Below are 19,590 nucleotides of genomic sequence, written 5' to 3'. Positions count from 1 at the left end.
TAGACCTGGTTTGGAAATATGACAAATATACCAGCTGAAAGAACAAAATTAGAATCACATAGGAAATACCCCACAAAGAATATATGAACTTATTTAAGCTCTTTTCTTCCTAATGTTTTCTAAAGTTCTATTTAAGCACACTAGAGAGAAAAAGCCCACTTATATTAAAAAAAAAAAAAGCAGAGCATGCTACACCTTACGATACCATTAATATAAAGAAGTGGAAAATAAAGCCATTTATCAGTGATTCTAGTTCACTGGAGGTTCTAACATTCTTATTCTAAGTTTCAGTGTCAGGTATGAATTTAGAAGTTGACTAAACAAGCAAGATTATACAGTGATACCCTCTCCACTCCCAAACACAGCTTATCTCAGCTTCTAACTAGAAAATCCTTTCTAGCAAAAAAAAAAAAAAAAAAAAAAGAGCGAGAGAAAATAACCCAGTACACAATTCTCCACATGTGAATGGATGCACATCTTATATAATAAAAGGCTAATATACAAATAGACTGAACGGCGGAATGACCAGTCACTATGATGTGCACTGACCACCAGGGGGCAGATGCTCAATGCAGGAGCTGCCCCCTGGTGGTCAGTGCACTCCTACAGGGGGAGCGCTGCTCAGCCAGAAGCCAGGCTTAAGGCTGGCAAGTGCAGCGGCAGTGGCAGGAGCCTCTCCCACCTGTAGGCCCATGGGGAGTTGGCAGTTGGACATCCCCCGAGGGCTCCTGGACTGTGAGAGGGCACAGGCAGGGCTGAGGGAACCCCCCTGAGTACACGAATTTTGTGCACCAGGCCTCTAGTGTTATATAATGACCTAATACCAAATAGATTTATTATTATATTAGCAACATGCTCTTGGGTCTTAATATACAGAGCTACAAAACAGCTTGCAGCTACAAAGCAGCTTCTGCTTGTATTTTTAAAGTAGAAATCTTAAGCATTAAATTAGGATACAAACTGATTGTTCATGTCAAAAAGTTTTGGTATCAACTCTGTGGATTTGAAAATATGTTTATTATTGAGGGAAGAAAGGTAGTAACTGAAGGAGATGAAATAAGGGAACTGCATGGAATGAAGATAAATGTCTTAAATTGGGAGAATTCTGGAAAGTAATAAATAGAAAGCTTCAGAATAAAGCAGTCTATGTTATTATTTTGTTTTGTTAGCCCTGTCCAAACTTAATTTACTTTTATCCAAAAGTAACATATCCCTGTGAATTGTTTATTTATGAACTTAAAGCAATAAAGAACCAACAAAACCATGTCATGGCAACTTAACTGCTTAAAATTAGAACCCTAGCCTGACCGGTGTGGCTCAGTGGTTGAGCATCCACCATGAACCAGGAGTCACTGGTTCAATTCCTGGTCATGGCACATGCAGGGGTTGCGAGCTTGATCCCTAATAGGGGGTATACAGGAGGCAGTCAATCAATGATTCTCTCTCATCACTGATGTTTCTATCTCTCTCTCTTCTTTTCCCTCCCTCCTTCTGAAATCAGTAAAAATATACTTAAAAAAATATTAGAACCCTACCCTCTACCATGTTTCCAAATTTGAACACTAATAAATACATTCTATCATGGCAATAGAGAATGAAATTTTTTCAAAGAGGAAATAAAATTTTTTAATTGTATTATAATTTACTAGAGGCCTGGTGCACGAAATTCGCCCTTAGCCCAGCCTGCCCCTCTCACAGTCCAGGAGCCCTCAGTGGATGTCCTACTGACGGCCACAGTCTGGCAGCAGAGGCTCGGAGCAGGCGCTGTGTGTGTGTGTGTGTGTGTGTGTGTGTGTGAGAGTGTGTGTGTCTGCTGGGGGCCTGCCCCAGCCACACTGTGGAGGCTTGGAGCAGGTGCCCCTCTGTGTTGATCTCTCAGGCTCCTGGCCTCCACTGCGTGTTTTTCTCTCCCTTGAGCTGTGGCCAGGGTGGGGTGCTGCCTGCAGACTGCGCTTTCCTGCTCATGGATCACCGGATCACTGCAGAGACTGGGGGCAGGCCCTGCTGGGTGCTGCCTGTGGGGAACTTTCCTGCTCTGGGATCGCCATGGCGATCCCAGGAGCAGGCCCACCTGGGGGCAGGTAGCCCTCCGCACTTGCCTGCTCTGGGATTGCCATGGCGATCCCAGGAGCAGGCCCAGGTGGCAGCAGGGCTTAGGCAGCACACGGGGGTCCCGGCTGGGGCGGGCTTAGGTGACTCGATCGCACCGCCTAAGCCCGGCCAGCCCTGCCTGCAGTATGCAAATGGAAGCTAATTTGCACATGGTGCTGATTAGCCAATGGGAAGTGTAGCGAAGGTACGGTCAATTACCTTTTTTGTTTTTTTATTAGATAGGATTCGTATTACAACTGTAAACCTACTTTTGCCCTCCTGTATTGTTTTACTTTGTGGTGTTCCATTAATTCATGTATGCTTTCTTCATTTTTTTTCATTCTCATGTTCTCTGATTTTTTTCTATTGCTTGATCGATTCTGCTGTAGAAGCTAATTATTGATCTTCTTCAGTTCAGTCATTGTATTTTTCAGCTCTAGGATTTCCTTTGGTTCTTTTCTATGGTTTCTATCTCTTTGTTGAATTCATTTTGTTTATGTATTGTTTTCTTGATTTCATTTAGTTATCTAACTGTTTTCTTGTACCTCACTGAGCTTCTTCTTTAAGATAATTATTTTGAATTCTTTGTTAAGCAGGTCAAAGTTCTCCATTTCCCCCCAAATTTACTTATGTATTTATCTTTAATACTTTAAATGTTATTTTTCAATTATAGTTAAATTTAATATTATTTTATATGAGTTTCAGGTGCACAGCATAGTGATTAGACAATCATATAATTTGCCAAGTGATGCCCCAATAATTCTAGTACACATCTGGCACCATACATAGGTAGTTATTACAATACTAGAGGCCCGGTGCACAAAAATTTGTGCACTGGCGGGGAGGGGGGTGTCCCTCAGCCCCACTTGTGCCCTCTCACAGTCTGGGACCCCTCGGGAGAGAACGACCTGCTGGCTTAGGCCCACTCCCGGGTGGCAGAGGGCAAGCCGAATCCCTAGGTGCCTGGCCCGCAGCCCCTGGTCGGGCTCAGAGCAGGGCTGATTGGGGATTTGGGGCGCCACCCCGTCATGCACAGAGCAGGGCGGATCAGGAGGTTGAGATGCCACCCTCAGTCACGCTCAGGGTAGGGCCAATTGGGGGGCTGGGGCGCCGCTCCCTTTCACACTCAAAGCAGGGTCGATGGGGAGATTGCGGGATTTGGGGTGCCACCCCTGTCACATACAGAGCTGGCCGGTCAGGGGGTTGGGGCGCTGCCTCGTCACGCACAGAGCAGGGCTGATTAGGGGGTTGGGGAGCTCCCCCCTGTCATGCACAGAGCAGGGCCGATCAGGAGGTTGTGATGCCACCCTCAGTCACACTCAGGGTAGGGCCAATTGGGGGGTTGGGGCGCCGCCCCATCACCCACAGAGCAGGGCCGATCAGGGGGTTGGGGCACTCCCCCCTATCAGGCACAGAGCAGGGCTGATCAGGGGGTTGGGGCGCCTTCCCCTGTCACGAACAGAGCAGTGCGGATAGGGAGGTTGTGGCCCCGCCCCGTGACACACAGAGCCGCAGGGCGATCAGGGGGTTTGGGCGCTGCCCCCTGTCACGCTGCTCCAGGGGTCAGGCGGCCTCGCTGATCCCGGTGCTGGGAGGCATATTACCCTTTTACTATATAGGATAGAGGCCTGGTGCACGGGTGGGGGCCGGCTGGTTTGCCCTGAAGGGTGTCCTGGATCAGGGTGGGGGTCCCCACTGGGGTGCCTGGCCAGCCTGGGTGAGGGGCTGATGGCTGTTTGCAGCTGGTCACACACCCTTCAGGGTGGGGGTCCCCATTGGGGTGCCTGGCCTGTCTGGGTGAGGGGCTGAGGGCCGTTTTCAGGCTGGTGGGTGACTGAAGCTCCCCGCTTTTTTTTTTTTTATTCTTGGATTTATGGCTGTCACTGTAGCTGAGAGCTGGCTTTAGCTGTGAGGCCTCACTGCTGAGAGCAGGTTTATGGCTTTGTTTACTTTCTGTATTTGAAACTTTGTTGCGACTCCAGCTCTGAGATCCCGGCTGACTGAAAACAGGCTTCTGGGGTTTTGTTTAGCTTCTATATTTGTAACAATGTTTCTTAGCAGCTCAGAGCCCAGCAGCGGCAGGAGGAGAACGTTGGAGTCCTCCGTCACTGAAGCAAGCAAGCCTCTTGTTCGTATCAGTAGCCTGGCTGCCGGCCGCCATCTTGGCTGGCAGTTAATTTGCATATCGCCCTGATTAGCCAACGGGAAGGGTAGCGGACCTACGGCTAATTACCATGTTTCTCTTTTATTAGATAGGATTATCGACTATATTCCCTATACTATAGTTCTCCATTTTTTTTGGGTCAGCTACTGGAGCTTTATTTTGTTTCTTTGGTGGTGTCAAATTTCCCTGATTCTTCATGAACTCTATAGATTTGTGTTGGTGTCTGCACATCTTAAGAAGCAGTTATCTTGCCCAGTCTTTACAGACCAGCTTTGGCAAAGAAAGCCCTTCACCAGTCAGCCTGGCCAGAGGTTCTGGTTGGGCCAGCAGGTGGGGTCTCTTACTGGGGTACTCAGACCAGCTTTTGAGGCTTGTGCAGTGGTATTTGTTCTTAGCTATTGCGAGATGATTCCTCAGTGTTCTGGCAGAAGCATGAAAAAAGTGATTCTCTCGGTAGTACCCTGAAAGGCTGGGGATGTCAGACCCTCACTTTGCTTTTTTTTCTTTCCCATAAGTGAGAATTCATTGGTCCAGGGGATCTTTCTCAGCATAGTTCTGTATTGGCTTGGGGAAGGAAGGACGTGGGTAAAGTGAAACTGTTATTACCCCTTCAATGCATCTTTTCTCATTTCTGTGCTCCACCAAGGTGCTATAACCTCTCACCTGGATTTTGTAAGGCATTTCTTAATTAACACAATAGAGTAAGCCTGGTGAACTGAATAAATAGCTAAATCAAAAGACCCAGCCTCTAAATGCAGTACTGCCATAACCAGCTATCTAAGTGGCCCGATTAACTCCTCCAGGCCTATTTCTCTAATGGCATAACAAGGGAACTGGAACAGAAGATCACCGAAGTTGGGACCACTCTGTCAAAATTCAAGCTAGCATTGCTAATTGTCTGCTAGAGTTCTTTACTGACAGTAAAACACAAGTACAAATCCAATTTTCCTTAATCTGCTTATCCAACAATGTCATTACTCAGGCTAGAAAACTCATGCTCAAGCAATTGCAGCAAAATAACAAATATGTTAAGACAAACTACCAGAAAATTCCTTCAGATGTCAAATGATAACTTGATCTAAAAATTTACAGCCGTGTTTGGGGGGTTCAGTTAGTTGGAGCCTGTCCTGTACACCGAAAGACTGTGGGTTCAATTTCCGTTCAAGGTATATATCAAGGTTGTGGGTTCAATCCCCAGTGGGTATGTGTAATAGGAGGCAGCTGATAAATGTTTCTCTCTCATATCAATGTTTCTCTCTTTCTCCAAAAATAAAAAAATATATATCCTCAGGTAAGGAAAATACATATATACATAAATGTCATTACAGAGTAAGTGCAATGAATTTATTGCAATGCTGGGGCATCAATAAATATTTGAGAGAACACTCTTTTAAATGTATAGTCTTAAAATAATTCCCAAACTTCCTTCCTATTAATGCTTGCTTATCCCGATGGTCTCTTTTTGTTTTATTTCTTTTTATATATACAGTACCACCATAGTAGCTCCTTCAATTATAACCTTCAAATGAGAACCAGCCTGTAAATGGCAGCATCATTTAGCTGAAATGTTCTGACACAGGGGTCAAAATCCAGGGTCAGCAAACTACAAAACTACCTGGCTAATTGCCTATTTTGTACATATACTGGAACATAGCCAAGCCTACTCATTTTCAAACTGTCTATGGACAGTTCTTACTATAGTGGCAGGGTTAAGTAGTTTTGACAGACCATACGACCCAGCAAGTCTTATTTACCTTAAGGATATTGCAGAAAAGTTTGCGCATTCCTTACCTAAATAACATTTCAGTGAGTAACTATGGTTTCTAGGAGATATTTCAATGTTTTAGTTATTTCTAAATCAAAGTTTTAGAGAAATGATACTCCCATTTCATTATACTCGAAACTCATACTATTCTTAGAAGCAAACACTTAAAAAAAAAGTCTATGTAAGTGGGTTTAAGAATTTTGCTATACTGTGAAAAATATCCAGATTAAGAGCTGACATCTCTATTTTCTGATTGGGAAAGCTAGAGAATATACTTTATTTCATTGCTTCTAAGAAAAAATAATTTAACTTCTTAATATTGAGATATATTTTATAATCTATGGAATTAGACAGTTACTGTCAGCACAGTGGCAATCATGACAAAGTTATATGAAAATTTTCCATTGACACTTTGAGTGGGGGAATGGGGGGATAATGGGGCAATAAGGACACATATGTAATACCTGAATCAATAAAGAAAAAAGAAAAGAAAACATTAGCTATATATAGTAAATAAAAGAAGAATGGCAAGGGCAAGAAGAATATTCTGAAGTAGAATAAAAATAACCAATGGATGTTGTGGAAACATTTTCATTTAAAATATATATATATAAATATAGTAATTTAAAAAAAAGTCATGCACATGAAATTTACTCTGCAGCAACTTGAATGAAGGCTACAAATATAGAACCAATAGTTCTTTCAATCCATTCTCACATGTTAGAAAAAAGAAACAATAGCTCCTCACATCAGACAGAAGAACTTAATGGTTCAACTCCTCACATTTGTGGAATGGCAAAACAGCCTAGACAAACAGAACCAAAACTCTTTGTAAAGTTGGGGGATTTTCTTGATATGATACACTGAATTAAATGTTAGTTCTGTACTATTCCTGAGACAAAGACATAACCTAAAGTGAATAAGGAGGAAACATTAGACAAATCTAAATTGTTGGATACTAGACCAGAAACTTTCCGTTTTTGTCTAGGGCCCTAGACTCTAGGCTAAAAGGGTATTACTGGGACAAGTGACAAAATCTGAAATTAGGGCTGTAGTTAAATAAAGTAAAAATGTTAATTGCCTAATTTTTATAATTATAGTGTGGTTATGTATGCAGAGATTTTAGTAGATAGACACTGAAGTAAATAGGGATAAAGGGATATATATCATGCCATCATTTCTGTACTTTATTCTTCAATGGCTCAGAACAAAAATAATTTTATGTATATGTAAATGTATATATACAAATATGAGCAAAGAAAAAACGATAAAGTAAATAGGAGACAAAATGTTAATAACTAGGGAATCTGGGGGAAGTGTATATGGGAGTTCTTTGTACTATTATCACTTTTGTATAAATTTAAAATTACTTCAAAATAAAAGGTTAAAAAAAACTGATGCAGTTTTAGGAAATAAAATTTGATATGTTCAATACAAAATACTGAACAGTCAACCAACCCATGGAGATTAATTTATGTATTTTTAAAAACTTTTTATTACAGCAAATTTCACCCTCCAAAATTATTTTGAAGCGAATTTCAGGTATATAATTCTATAAATAATTCAGCACAAAATATTTAAAAGTGTTTTAAGAGTCCTTTCAAAAATGAAAATAAGGAATCCTAAAAAATAAACCCAACAACTATATTTAAATAAAAATAAAAAATCCCAATGCTATTGTCATATCTAAAAAAATTAACATGAATTTATTCCTAAGTGAGAAATACACTGAAAATACTTGCCAAAATAAGCAGTTCAGTAATAGCTGTATTACTTATTCAGTCAGATTCTAAAATAAGTATTACTGGATGTTTCAAAGGCCATTAGCATAAAAATGTGAAATCTGTGGCATAACAAAAAAAAGACAGCAGTTACTGCTAAATCCACCCAAACAGCTTGGACAGAAATGACTACAATAAAAAATGTTAATATTTCCTAGTGTCTCAAACACATATGTTAATATTCATATCAGGAAGAACTTGAGTTTGAATGCTGTGCATTTAAAAGAACATCAAAATATCAACAGTCCACTGAATACACATGTAAGTTATTTTTTTTTCTTTTTAAAAGTTGTAGCCAACCCAATATAGAATTCAGCATGCAGGATCCTTTATTTTGAAATTTAAAAAAATATATAAATTATATTCTTTTGTGGGCTAAGAATTATTTTGAGGCAACAAGATTTTTAAATTATAAAATTGTTAGATATCAGAAAATTCAGGGAAATGAAAGGCCTTGAAGACTATGATTGCAAGAAAAAAAATTGAGAAAGGGACTTTTTATAGTTAGAAATCAATAACTGCTTTTCTAAGTCTCATGCATCAAGAAAATAGTTCTACAAAATAAATGAATAAACCAGAGGTTCTCAACCTTTGGGGGTCGAACGACCCTTTCACAGGGGTCGCCTAAGACCATCAGAAAACACATATATAACTACATATTGTTTTTGTGATTAATCACTATGCTTTAATTATGTTCAATTTGTAACAATGAAAATACATCCTGCATATCAGATATTTACATTACGATTCATAACAGTAGCAAAATTACAGTTATGAAGTAGCAACGAAAATAATTTTATGGTTAGGGGTCACCACAACATGAGGAACTGTATTAAAGGATCGCAGCATTAGGAAGGTTGAAACCACTGGAATAAACGAAATGTAAACAGACTCATAGATAGAGAAAATAGACTGCCAGAGGGGAGTTGGGGGACTGGGTGAAAAAGGTGAAGGGATTAAGAAGTGCAAATTGGTAGTTAAAAATAGTCACAGGGATGTAAAGTATAGCATAGGGAATATAGTCGATAATATTATCACCCAGCTGGTATGGCTCAGTGGATTGAGCATCGTCCCATGGACCAAGAAGTCTTAGGTTCGATTCCCGGTCAGGACACATGCCAAGGTTGCTGCTCGATCCCCAGTAGGAGGTATATAGGAGGCAGCCAATAGATGTGTCTCTCTCATAGATGTTTCTAGCTCTCCGTCTCCCTCTCCCTTCCTCTCTACCTAAAAATCAATAAAAACATATTAAAAAATAATATTTTAATAACTATGCTAAGTGACTACTGAAAGTATTGGGGGAACACTTTGGGAAGTACATAATTGTCTAGCCACTATACTGCACACCTGAAACTAATATAAAATAATACTGTATGCATACTGTAATTGAAAAATTATAAAAAAAAACCAAAAAACTGTAATTGAAAAATTACAAAAAAAACCTTTCTGTTTCTAATAAAAACAGAAAATTAAGAATTCTTAGGGACTCTCATAGCCAGTTAGCCTGGAGGTCAAATCACCCCCGGTATTGCCGACAACAATCAAGGCTTAACTACAACAAGACTGCGCACAAAGACCACTAGGGGGTGCACCAAGAAAGCATAAAATATGCGGAGACAAAGAAACAGGACAAAACTGTCAATGGAGGATATTGAGTTCAGAACCACACTTTTAAGGTCTCTTAAGAACTGTCTAGAAGCCGCCGATAAATGTAGTGAGATCCTCAAGAAAACTAATGAGACCCTCGAAGTTATGATAAAGAACCAACTAGAAATTAAGCATACACGGACTGAAATAACGAATACTATACAGACTCCCAACAGCAGACCAGAGGAGCGCAAGAATCAAGGCAAAGATTTGAAATGCGAAGAAGCAAAAAAAACCCAACCAGAAAAGCAAAATGAAAAAAGAATCCGAAAATACGAAGATAGTGTAAGGAGCCTCTGGGACAGCTTCAAGCGTACCAACATCAGAATTATAGGGGTGCCAGAAGATGAGAGAGAGCAAGATATTGAAAACCTATTTGAAGAAATAATGACAGAAAACTTCCCCCACCTGGTGAAAGAAATAGACTTACAGGTCCAGGAAGCGCAGAGAACCCCAAACAAAAGGAATCCAAAGAGGACCACACCAAGACACATCATCATTAAAATGCCAAGAGCAAAAGACAAAGAGAGAATCTTAAAAGCAGCAAGAGAAAGTAACTCAGTTACCTACAAGGGAGTACCCATACGACTGTCAGCTGATTTCTCAACAGAAACTTTGCAGGCCAGAAGGGAATGGCAAGAAATATTCAAAGTGATGAATGCCAAGAACCTACAACCAAGATTACTTTATCCAGCAAAGCTATCATTCAGAATTGAAGGTCAGATAAAGAGCTTCACGGATAAGGAAAAGCTAAAGGAGTTCATCACCACCAAACCAGTATTATATGAAATGCTGAAAGGTATCCTTTAAGAAGAGGAAGAAGAAGAAAAAGGTAAAGATACAAATTATGAACAACAAACATACATCTATCAACAAGTGAATCTAAGAATCAAGTGAATAAATAATCTGGTGATCATAATAGAATCAGGGACGTAGAAAGGGAATGGACTGACTATTCTTGGGGGGAAAGGGGTGTGGGAGATGCGGAAAGAGACTGGACAAAAATCGTGCACCTATGGATGAGGACAGTGGGTGGGGAGTGAGGGCGGAGGGTGGGGCGGGAACTGGGAGGAGGGGAGTTATGGGGGGGAAAAAGAGGAACAAATGTAATAATCTGAACAATAAAGATTTAATTAAAAAAAAAAAGAATTCTTAGAATTAGTTGCTTATTCTTCTCATGGCCTGATTTTAAAATGAATACCTTTAATCATACTCATCACTAAGGATGTATTACTGAGCACTAACTTCAAAATTACCTTTTGTAAAGGATGGCACTAATATAATAATATCAACAGTGAGATAAACTAGATATTTATTTCTTTAAAGTCAGATTAGCATTAGTTGGGTTTTTAAAAAACACCTTAAAATACTTAACATAAAATATGTCTTTTATTTCTTTTCTACTGCCTAAACTATGCCATTAGCCCAATCTGTTTCTAAATAAAAGTGCTTTAAAAAAAAACACTGGCAATATCTATGAAAGACAGACATAAAAATCTAAGTTAAGAGATTAAGCACAAAACATATGAAACAACTATAGTTTAATTCAATAATATAAGGATCAAATTAACACTGGGATTCAAAACCATTATGAAGGAAATAATTAGCCTGACCCACATGGCTAAGTGGTTGAGTGTCAATCCATGGAACAGGAGGTCAAGGTTCGATTCCGGGTTAGGGCACATGCCCAGGTTGTGGGCTCAATCCCCAGTGGGGGGAGTGCAGGAGGTAGCGGATCAATGATTCTCTCTCATCATTGATATTTCTATCTCTCTATCTCCCTATCTCTCTCTTCCTCTCTGAAATCAATAAAAAAATATATTTAAAAAATGAAGGGACATAATATTTGTTATTTTCTACTTAACACTAAAATAAGAAAGAGTACTTAAAATTACAGCTATATGTTCATATTGTCTTAAAAACAGTTTAAGGGAAAAGTGTAAATATTTCTGTAGTGGGAAAACACAATATTGGTCTTATTATTAAACATTCATCCACACTAAAAAGAAAATACACATTTGAACATAGTGAAAGTAACTTATTAGTTATACTTGGTAAGTGCCTGACCTATGAGGCTTGAAATTATATTTCATTAGCACTTTAAAAGTTTTTTAAGACTAGTATGTAAGAATTTGATTCTATGATGATCATTTATTTCAATCTCAAAACTAATTTGAATATGCTTTTTAAAATAAACTGTCAATCCAATTGCCAACTGAATACTATGCAAATCAATTGGCACATATTCTGGGCTTGCCATAGTCACAAATGATTAGAAATTTATTATTTTGCTTCATAAAAGATTAAAATTATGGCCATAATTTTCTCTCAAAAGTTTGCAAACACTATTCTATAGGTAATTCACATAGAACCAAAGCATTATTACTTACATCATCACTCTGCTGGGCTTCTTGCATTACGAACTCTCGGACCATGGATGGACTAAACTCTACTAGATAAGAAAATATATCTGTAGCAGCTGATCTGACTTGCAAATCATCCATGCCCTGATGAAAGGAAAATAGATTACTTAGAGATTGTTAACAAATGTTATGCTGTATTTTCTTTTTTCCCAAATCTATGTACACCTCCAACTTTTTGGATTTAATTGTACTGGAATCAAAATACATAACCTGTCATTTTACAAATATTAAAAAGTTTTAGATAGCTCAATGATTAGTTTCCACCAGATTTTATCACCACAAAAATAAATACTCAGAGGATTTAAATTTAAGCATCAGCATAGGATTATAAAGCAGCACTGTAACAAAAGGTTGGTTTTGTGGGTTTTTTTTTGGGGGGGGGAGAATTATTGATTTAAATATATGCAAAAATGTGAATGATGTCTCCTAGTTAAGTCTTTAAAACCTTACAGAATCTGTCTTTGATCCTGGATTTGCCAGTTACTTTACACCTTAGTAACTGATTTCTCTATTATGATTCTCCTATTAGAGGATGCTTTTGAAAACACTTCGGGTATTTTTACTCTTTCTACAACTTAACTTTTTAAGGTAGTGATTCTGAATGTTTGTCCTCTTTCAACATGTAAAGAATACATGATTCATAAGTTACAAAATTTTCAGGAGATTCTGAAAACATTCTATGACTCAGCAGTTCTCAAAATGTGGTGCAGGGAATCCGTACAAGGAGTCTAAGATTCTTTTCAGGAAGTGTATGAGATTAAAATTATTTTCATAATAATAATAAATACTAGGGCATTAATGGCCTCTTCACTCTCAGTCTATCACAAGTATAGTTGGGTTTTTAAGAGGCTACACAACCCGTGGTATCACAACAAATTAAATGCTGAAGCTACTATGAGACTCTATTTTCTACTAAGCCAGACATTAAAGGTATTGTTAGAAAATATGAAACAGGCCACGACCAGGTAGCTTGTCTGGATATGCCAAGATTGTGGGTTTGATCACTGGTCAAGGCACAGATAAGAATCAATCAATGACTATATAAATAAGTGGACTAACAAATTGATGTTTCTCTCTCATTTTCCCTCTGCCCCCCCACCCCAAATCAGTAAGTAAATTTTTGAAAAATGTTTAAAAAATATGAAACAATGCCATTCTTTTCACTTAAATATATTTTGTTTTAGAAAAATTATTTTTTCATTAAAGTTATATTATTTATGTTAACATATAATTGGGTGGTTATTATTTTAAAATAAATTAATACTTAAAATACTCTCAGTTTTAATTTTTCATGTAATAAATATCAATGGATAAAACTAATAAACAAAAGTATGAGAACCACTGCCCTAATCATGAGCACCTTTGATTCAGTCTGCCCTCACGCCACTCACTGGTCTAAAAAGGAAAGACATTTTATTTTATTTCTATGAAACATACTTAATGTGGTTACAGAAGAGAAAGTCTTATATGGGATTTTTATTCACCTGAAGCCATATTATATGCAAGTGATTACATAGTAATATTATAAATTTAAGTTAATAAAAATCTGAAGATTGAAAACACTTGTATAATTCACTATCAAGAGAAGCATAACTTAAATTATAAAATTCAATATACATTGCTATAATAAATAGTTTCAATCCATAATATAAATCTATTACAAATTCTCAATTTCAAAAACACGAAGAAAAGCTGTATAATTACCATTACAATTTCAAGAGCAGGAAGAATGCCCAACTTTGCCAAAGTTTTAAAAAATGCATCTCTGTTTTGAGGTTGTAATGTCTGAGAAAATGCACAAAACTCCTTGAAAAAATTAACCTGTAATGTTAGAAAGTACAGTGAGACATTGATACACATACATGTAAACTTACAGCACACTGTAATGTGATAAACAACACCCTTCTCAAGGATTTTAAGTCAGCAATCTTTCATTACTTCTTAAAACCCAAGTACCTGATTATAATGTTTGAAAAATTAACAAACTGCTGGTAAACAGCAATTACTATTCTCTTCCCTCAAAGCATGGTTTTTATCTCAATAAAGTTATTATAAACACATTCATAAGAAAAAAATTTCCAAGAAGCAATTATTTATCATTCATCTATTTAAGAAGCAGTCCCCTTGCCACTTGTTTAAAAAGAAAAGCATCGGAACAACTACTTCAAAAGTGAAACTAAAACACGGAACGGACATCACCCAGAACCACAGGAACGCTGGCTGAGTGGAAGTCCTACAACTAGGAGGAAAGAGAAACGCACACGGCCACTCAGAGGAGGCGCAGTGCTGAAGTCAAATTCTGAGGTGCGGAGTGCGCGGAGCGGGCTGGCGGCGGAGGGCGCGGTTGTTGTTTTCAATCGGGAGGGAGTCGCAGACTCTGAGCACCAGATCCGGGCGAGTCTTTAGGGACCCAGACTCAAACGGGAGAAGCGGGACTGTCTGGCTTCGGTCAGAGCGAGTGCAGCTTTCTCTCCCAGCTTTGCAGCGGGTGCTGGGACTCAGAGAGGCAGAGCCCCTGGGGACAGGACTGAGAGCCGCCAAAACTGCTCTCTCCGGCCCACCCTGTTGATCCTGTGCGACCCGCCCCGCCCAAGCCCTGCACAGAGGCATTTGCCGGATAGCCTCAGGCAAAGGCTAGATTAGCACCTCCCTAGAGGACAGAAGTTCTCTCACTGCTGACACAGCTGATTCTCATAGCCACTTGGCCTGGAGGTCAAACCCTCCCTGGAATTAGCTACAACAATCAAGATTTAACTATAAGACTTCGAACAAAAACCACTAGGGGGTACACCAAGGAAGTATAACAAAATGCGGAGACAAAGAAACAGGACAAAATTGTCAATGGAAGATATAGAGTTCAGAACCACACTTTTAAGGTCTCTCAAGAACTGTTTAGAAGCTGTCGATAAACTTAATGAGATCTACACGAAAACTAATAAGACCCTCGATCTTATATTGGGGAACCAACGAGAAATTAAGCATACACGGACTGAAATAACGAATATTATACAGACGCCCGACAACAGACCAGAGGAGCGCAAGAATCAAGTCAATGATTTGAAATGCGAGGAAGCAAAAAACATCCAACCGGAAAAGCAAAATGAAAAAAGAATCCAAAAATGCGAGGATAGTGTAAGGAGCCTCTGGGACAGCTTCAAGCGTACCAACATCAGAATTATAGGGGTGCCAGAAGATGAGAGAGAGCAAGATATTGAAAACCTATTTGAAGAAATAATGACAGAAAACTTCCCCCACCTGGTGAAAGAAATGGACTTACAGGTCCAAGAAGCGCGGAGAACCCCAAACAAAAGGAATCCAAAGAGGACCACACCAAGACACATCATAATTAAAATGCCAAGAGCAAAAGATAAAGAGAGAATCTTAAAAACAGCAAGAGAAAGAAACTCAGTTACCTACAAGGGAATACCCATACGACTGTCAGCTGATTTCTCAACAGAAACTTTGCAGGCCAGAAGGGAGTGGCAAGAAATATTCAAAGTGATGAATACCAAGAACCTACAACCAAGATTACTTTATCCAGCAAAGCTATCATTCAGAATTGAAGGTCAGATAAAGAGCTTCACAGGTAAGGAAAAGCTAAAGGAGTTCATCACCACCAAACCAGGATTATATGAAATGCTGAAAGGTGTCCTTTGAGAAGAGGAAGAGGAAGAAAAGGGTAAAGATACACATTATGAACAACAAATATGCATCTATCAACAAGTGAATCTAAGAATCAAGTGAATAAATAATCTGATGAACAGAATGAACTGTTGATTATAATAGAATCAGGGACATAGAAAGGGAATGGACTGACTATTCTTGGGGGGGAAAGGGGTGTGGGAGATGTGGGAAGAGACTGGACAAAAATCGTGCACCTATGGATGAGGACAGTGGGTGGGGAGTGAGGGCGGAGGGTGGGGCGGGAACTGGGAGGAGGGGAGTTATGGGGGGAAAAAAAGAGGAACAAATGTAATGATCTGAACAATAAAGATTTAATTAAAAAAAAGAGAATATTTCATGTGCGCTGGAGAAAAATGTATAATCTGATATTCTGGAATGAAAGGTTCAATAAATGTCAATTATGTCCAAAAAAAAAAAAAAAAAAAAGAAAAGCATCTCTATACTGTATCTACAACCAAGAAAATGCATGAGTTTGTAGTTCTGTCCTAACATAACCCACATATCTGATTTTGGAATTTGTAAGACACACAGTTTCCCTCATGGAGAGGGGAACCCACATCAAATATCTTAAGAAATTTCTAAAATATATAAAACAATAAGTTTGAGAATAACTATTTATAGCATAATTTAAGTACATATATTTTATCTCATACTCTAATTATAAAAAATTTTCTCTTAACAAATTCAAAATCAAAAGCCTGTATGCCCAAAGAGCAAGTGCTCTTTAAGGGTTTGAATTTCAAGAATAAATAAATTACCAATTCACGCCGTTTATCATCATCTGTAGCCTCATCTGTTAGTTGTGCAAACACTTCAGACAAAAACTTCTCATCTTCCTACATGAGAAAAAATATTAATTTTAAAATTAACATTAATTACTATGAAATATTAAAAGTATGAATTATACTCATTTATATGATATATACAAATTTTGTTTTAATATTCAAAACTTGACTATACCATTATTAGTTATACATACATTAATATTTCATGTAACTAGAAACGTCAACTATAAAGAACTCTTGGAAAACAAAAATAAATACTCTAGAAGTCATGCATAAACACTCATTTACTTTGACTTAGAGCCTCTTTAGCTCTCTTTTGGGGTCTATTTACTCTCAATTTAAACATAATTCAAACAAGTTTGAAGATCTTTAACCCATAGCAGATTAAAACATTTTTTTGTGTGTGTGCCGCATAATTTTAGTAATTAGCTTACATGTAACATGAGATGAAAGAGGTTGAAAATCATTGGTGTAGAGTCTTACATGTTCTGTGGTCTCCAAGGATACCACTGAACAAGAAAACACTACAATAACTGCCTTTAATACTGTTGAGATGAAAAAGGTTGAAAATTGCTGGTGTAGAGTCTTACATGTAAGGACACAGCTAAATGACAATTCTACCATAACTGTTTTTCATACTGAACACATATACCATTTTTAGAATTAGATCAGGCTTTAAAAGATTACCTAGTCCAATTTTAAATTTTATAAGACTAAGTTACAAAGAGTGGATTTACCTGTGAATAGCTAGTGACAGAGATAGATTTAGAATCCAAGTCTCTTGCATAATGAGATTTTTGTCATTCCCACCCAATAAAATGAACTACAGGATAGGACCCTAAATACTACAAAGTTATGAAACAAATCAAAGCCTCCCCCGCTCACCCCCCCCCCCCCCCCACACACACACTAGAATGGGACAAATCTATTAAGTAACATCTAATATGCTAATTCCTATACTTGAGGCCCAAAACATCTAAAACAAAATGAAGGGCCATATGTTTATCATCAGTTGTTTTCGAAAAGGTATTGGAAGATTTTACGTATTTAATTAGTAACTGGAATGAAAAGTTAAAAATTTCTCTTTCAGTGCTGAAATCTTGACATAGGCAAAAATATGTCAAAAAGAACGAAATCCTTGATTTTACTGGATTTGTTTTTAGCTCAACTCTCATCTGTGTAATAGTGGAATTACATGTAACATGTTAAAATGCCAACATTTGAGAAAGCTGTCCTATAATTTATTCTAAACAGGTTCTTAATCTGTAGCTGTGTGGAAATTACTTCACTTTTTTGGCTTTTAGGAATTTAATTTGCAAACATTTTACAGTATATTTCTGAATTCTGGGCACAAGGGGTTTTGAACAACTAGAAAAATTCAGGTCAACTAAAACATTATGCTTCTATCATGCTAAAGAGAATCTCAACATGTATTACAGTACATACTAGGAGCCAATGACTACACTAAATAATTTCACAGTTAAATAACTTGTTAGTCTAGGAGTTATGTGCCTTTACACTACCTCATTTTGGTCCAGTTAGCTAAAATTCTTATGTTCACTTGCCTTATATAACTTATGTAACAGCAGGTTAATACACATTTAAGAAGCTACAGATATGTACATCACAAGAAGGGTTATTTGGAAATACCTACTACCAAGCCACAAAATTTTTACATGGAAATCAGAGTTGAGCTGTAAGAAATCAGCCGTTAAGAGGCCAATGGCCATAAGCTTAATTACTTTCTTCTCACACACTGTTGAAAGTAGAATTCTGCATCATGGCTGGCACATAAGAGATAATCAAGTGGTAAGCCCTAAACAATAAGTAGTTTCCAGTATCTGGCTATTTTTTCAAATACATCTCATGGACCAGAAATGAATAACTTTCCTTTTTAAAGCTACACTTGATTTATATAATTATAGCCTTCACAAATAAGCCTGTGATAAAATATATAAAATGACATACAAAATGTTATAAATTAGTTTGCATAATTTATATTTTTCAAAAACACTGATTTTGGTAATCAATGCTCTGAAGTCAAAGGCAGTCATTTGAAAGATACACTTCAGCTTTTGTCACTGGGTCCTTTACAACAGCTATATTGACTGTGGGTCTACTTTCTGACTTTTTTTCTATCAGGAAGTGAAATGGCATCCTGAATTGTACAGTATGATTTTAAAAAATGAGTTCCCATAGCCCTTGCTGGTTTGGTTCTGTGGATGGAACGTCAGCCTGCGGACTAAAGGGTTTCGGGTTTGATTTCCATCAAGGGCACATGTCCGGGTTGTGGGCTCGAACCCCAGGAGAGGGCATGTAGGACACAGCCGATCAATGATTCTCTCTCATCATTGATGTTCTCTCTCTCTCTCTCTCTCTCTCTCTCTCTCTCTCTCTCTCTCTCTCTCCCTCCCTCCCTCCCTCCCTCCCTCCCTCTCCCTTCCTTTCTGAAATTTAAAAAAAAAAAAAAAAAGCAGGTCCCATGGATTGTAAATTAAACATAATGTGTTAAGTCTAACTTCCCTCACATTTATCACTGTGGATAACAAAAAACTGCTCAGTGAAAAATTGATCTGGAGAAGTAAACGCTACATGAAGGTAAAGTAACAATAATAGGAAGGTGAATAATGGTTGGAAGTATCATAAAATGAAATCTCATTACTAAATACTAAGCCAGAGATTCTCAACTCTTTGGTCTCAAGAGACCTCTAAACTCTTAAAAATTACTGAGGGGCCCAAAGAGCTTTTACTATGTCGGTTATGTTTATCAATATTTACCATACTTAAAACTGATACATTTTAAAAGTTATTAATTCATTTAAAAGTAAGCTATTATGTTTATATAAATATTATTTTTATGAGAACTATATGACTCCAAAATTTAAAAATTTATAAAGAATGGCTGTTTTACATTTTTTCAAATCTCTCTAATGTTTGTCTTAACAGAGGACAGCTAGATTCACATATCTTCTTCAGCATTCAGTCTGCTGTGATGTGTTGTTTTGGTTGAAATATAATGAAGAAAATAGAGCCTGACACTGACATGAAGCTGGAAAAATGAAAACCTCACAGACCTGTCTAAAAGGGATCCAGGGATCCTGAGTCGTCCACGGGCCATACTTGAGAACCAGTACACTAAGTATAAAGTTGCTGCTCAATAAACTTAGTGACTAATATGGAAATAACAGCGACAGTTATATAGGAAACTGTGCATACAGCATACTATCACAAGTGAAGAAAACTCTTCAAA

General features: G+C 37.9%; 1 protein-coding gene across 6 annotated transcripts in view; it reads right to left on the bottom strand.

Moving 5' to 3' along the window:
- The window catches only part of PPP4R3B (protein phosphatase 4 regulatory subunit 3B), a 54,418-nt gene that overhangs the window by 17,995 nt on the left and 16,833 nt on the right, over window positions 1–19,590 (bottom strand). For 5 of the 6 annotated variants that reach the window (XM_059659781.1, XM_059659780.1, XM_059659784.1 and 2 more), the window contains exons 5-7: window positions 16,314–16,391; window positions 13,576–13,692; window positions 11,839–11,955 (exon numbers count right to left, since the gene is read on the bottom strand). In XM_059659781.1, the coding sequence (XP_059515764.1) occupies window positions 11,839–11,955; window positions 13,576–13,692; window positions 16,314–16,391 (312 nt within the window). The remainder of the gene's footprint in view (window positions 1–11,838; window positions 11,956–13,575; window positions 13,693–16,313; window positions 16,392–19,590) is intronic. The other variant, XM_059659783.1, reaches the window with a different exon arrangement.

Source organism: Myotis daubentonii, chromosome 12, assembly GCF_963259705.1.
Source record: "Myotis daubentonii chromosome 12, mMyoDau2.1, whole genome shotgun sequence".
In the NCBI taxonomy this organism is placed as follows: Eukaryota; Metazoa; Chordata; class Mammalia; order Chiroptera; family Vespertilionidae; genus Myotis; species Myotis daubentonii.
The sequence above is the reverse complement of the archived record's forward strand: the minus strand, read 5'-3'. Positions and strand labels throughout refer to the sequence as shown.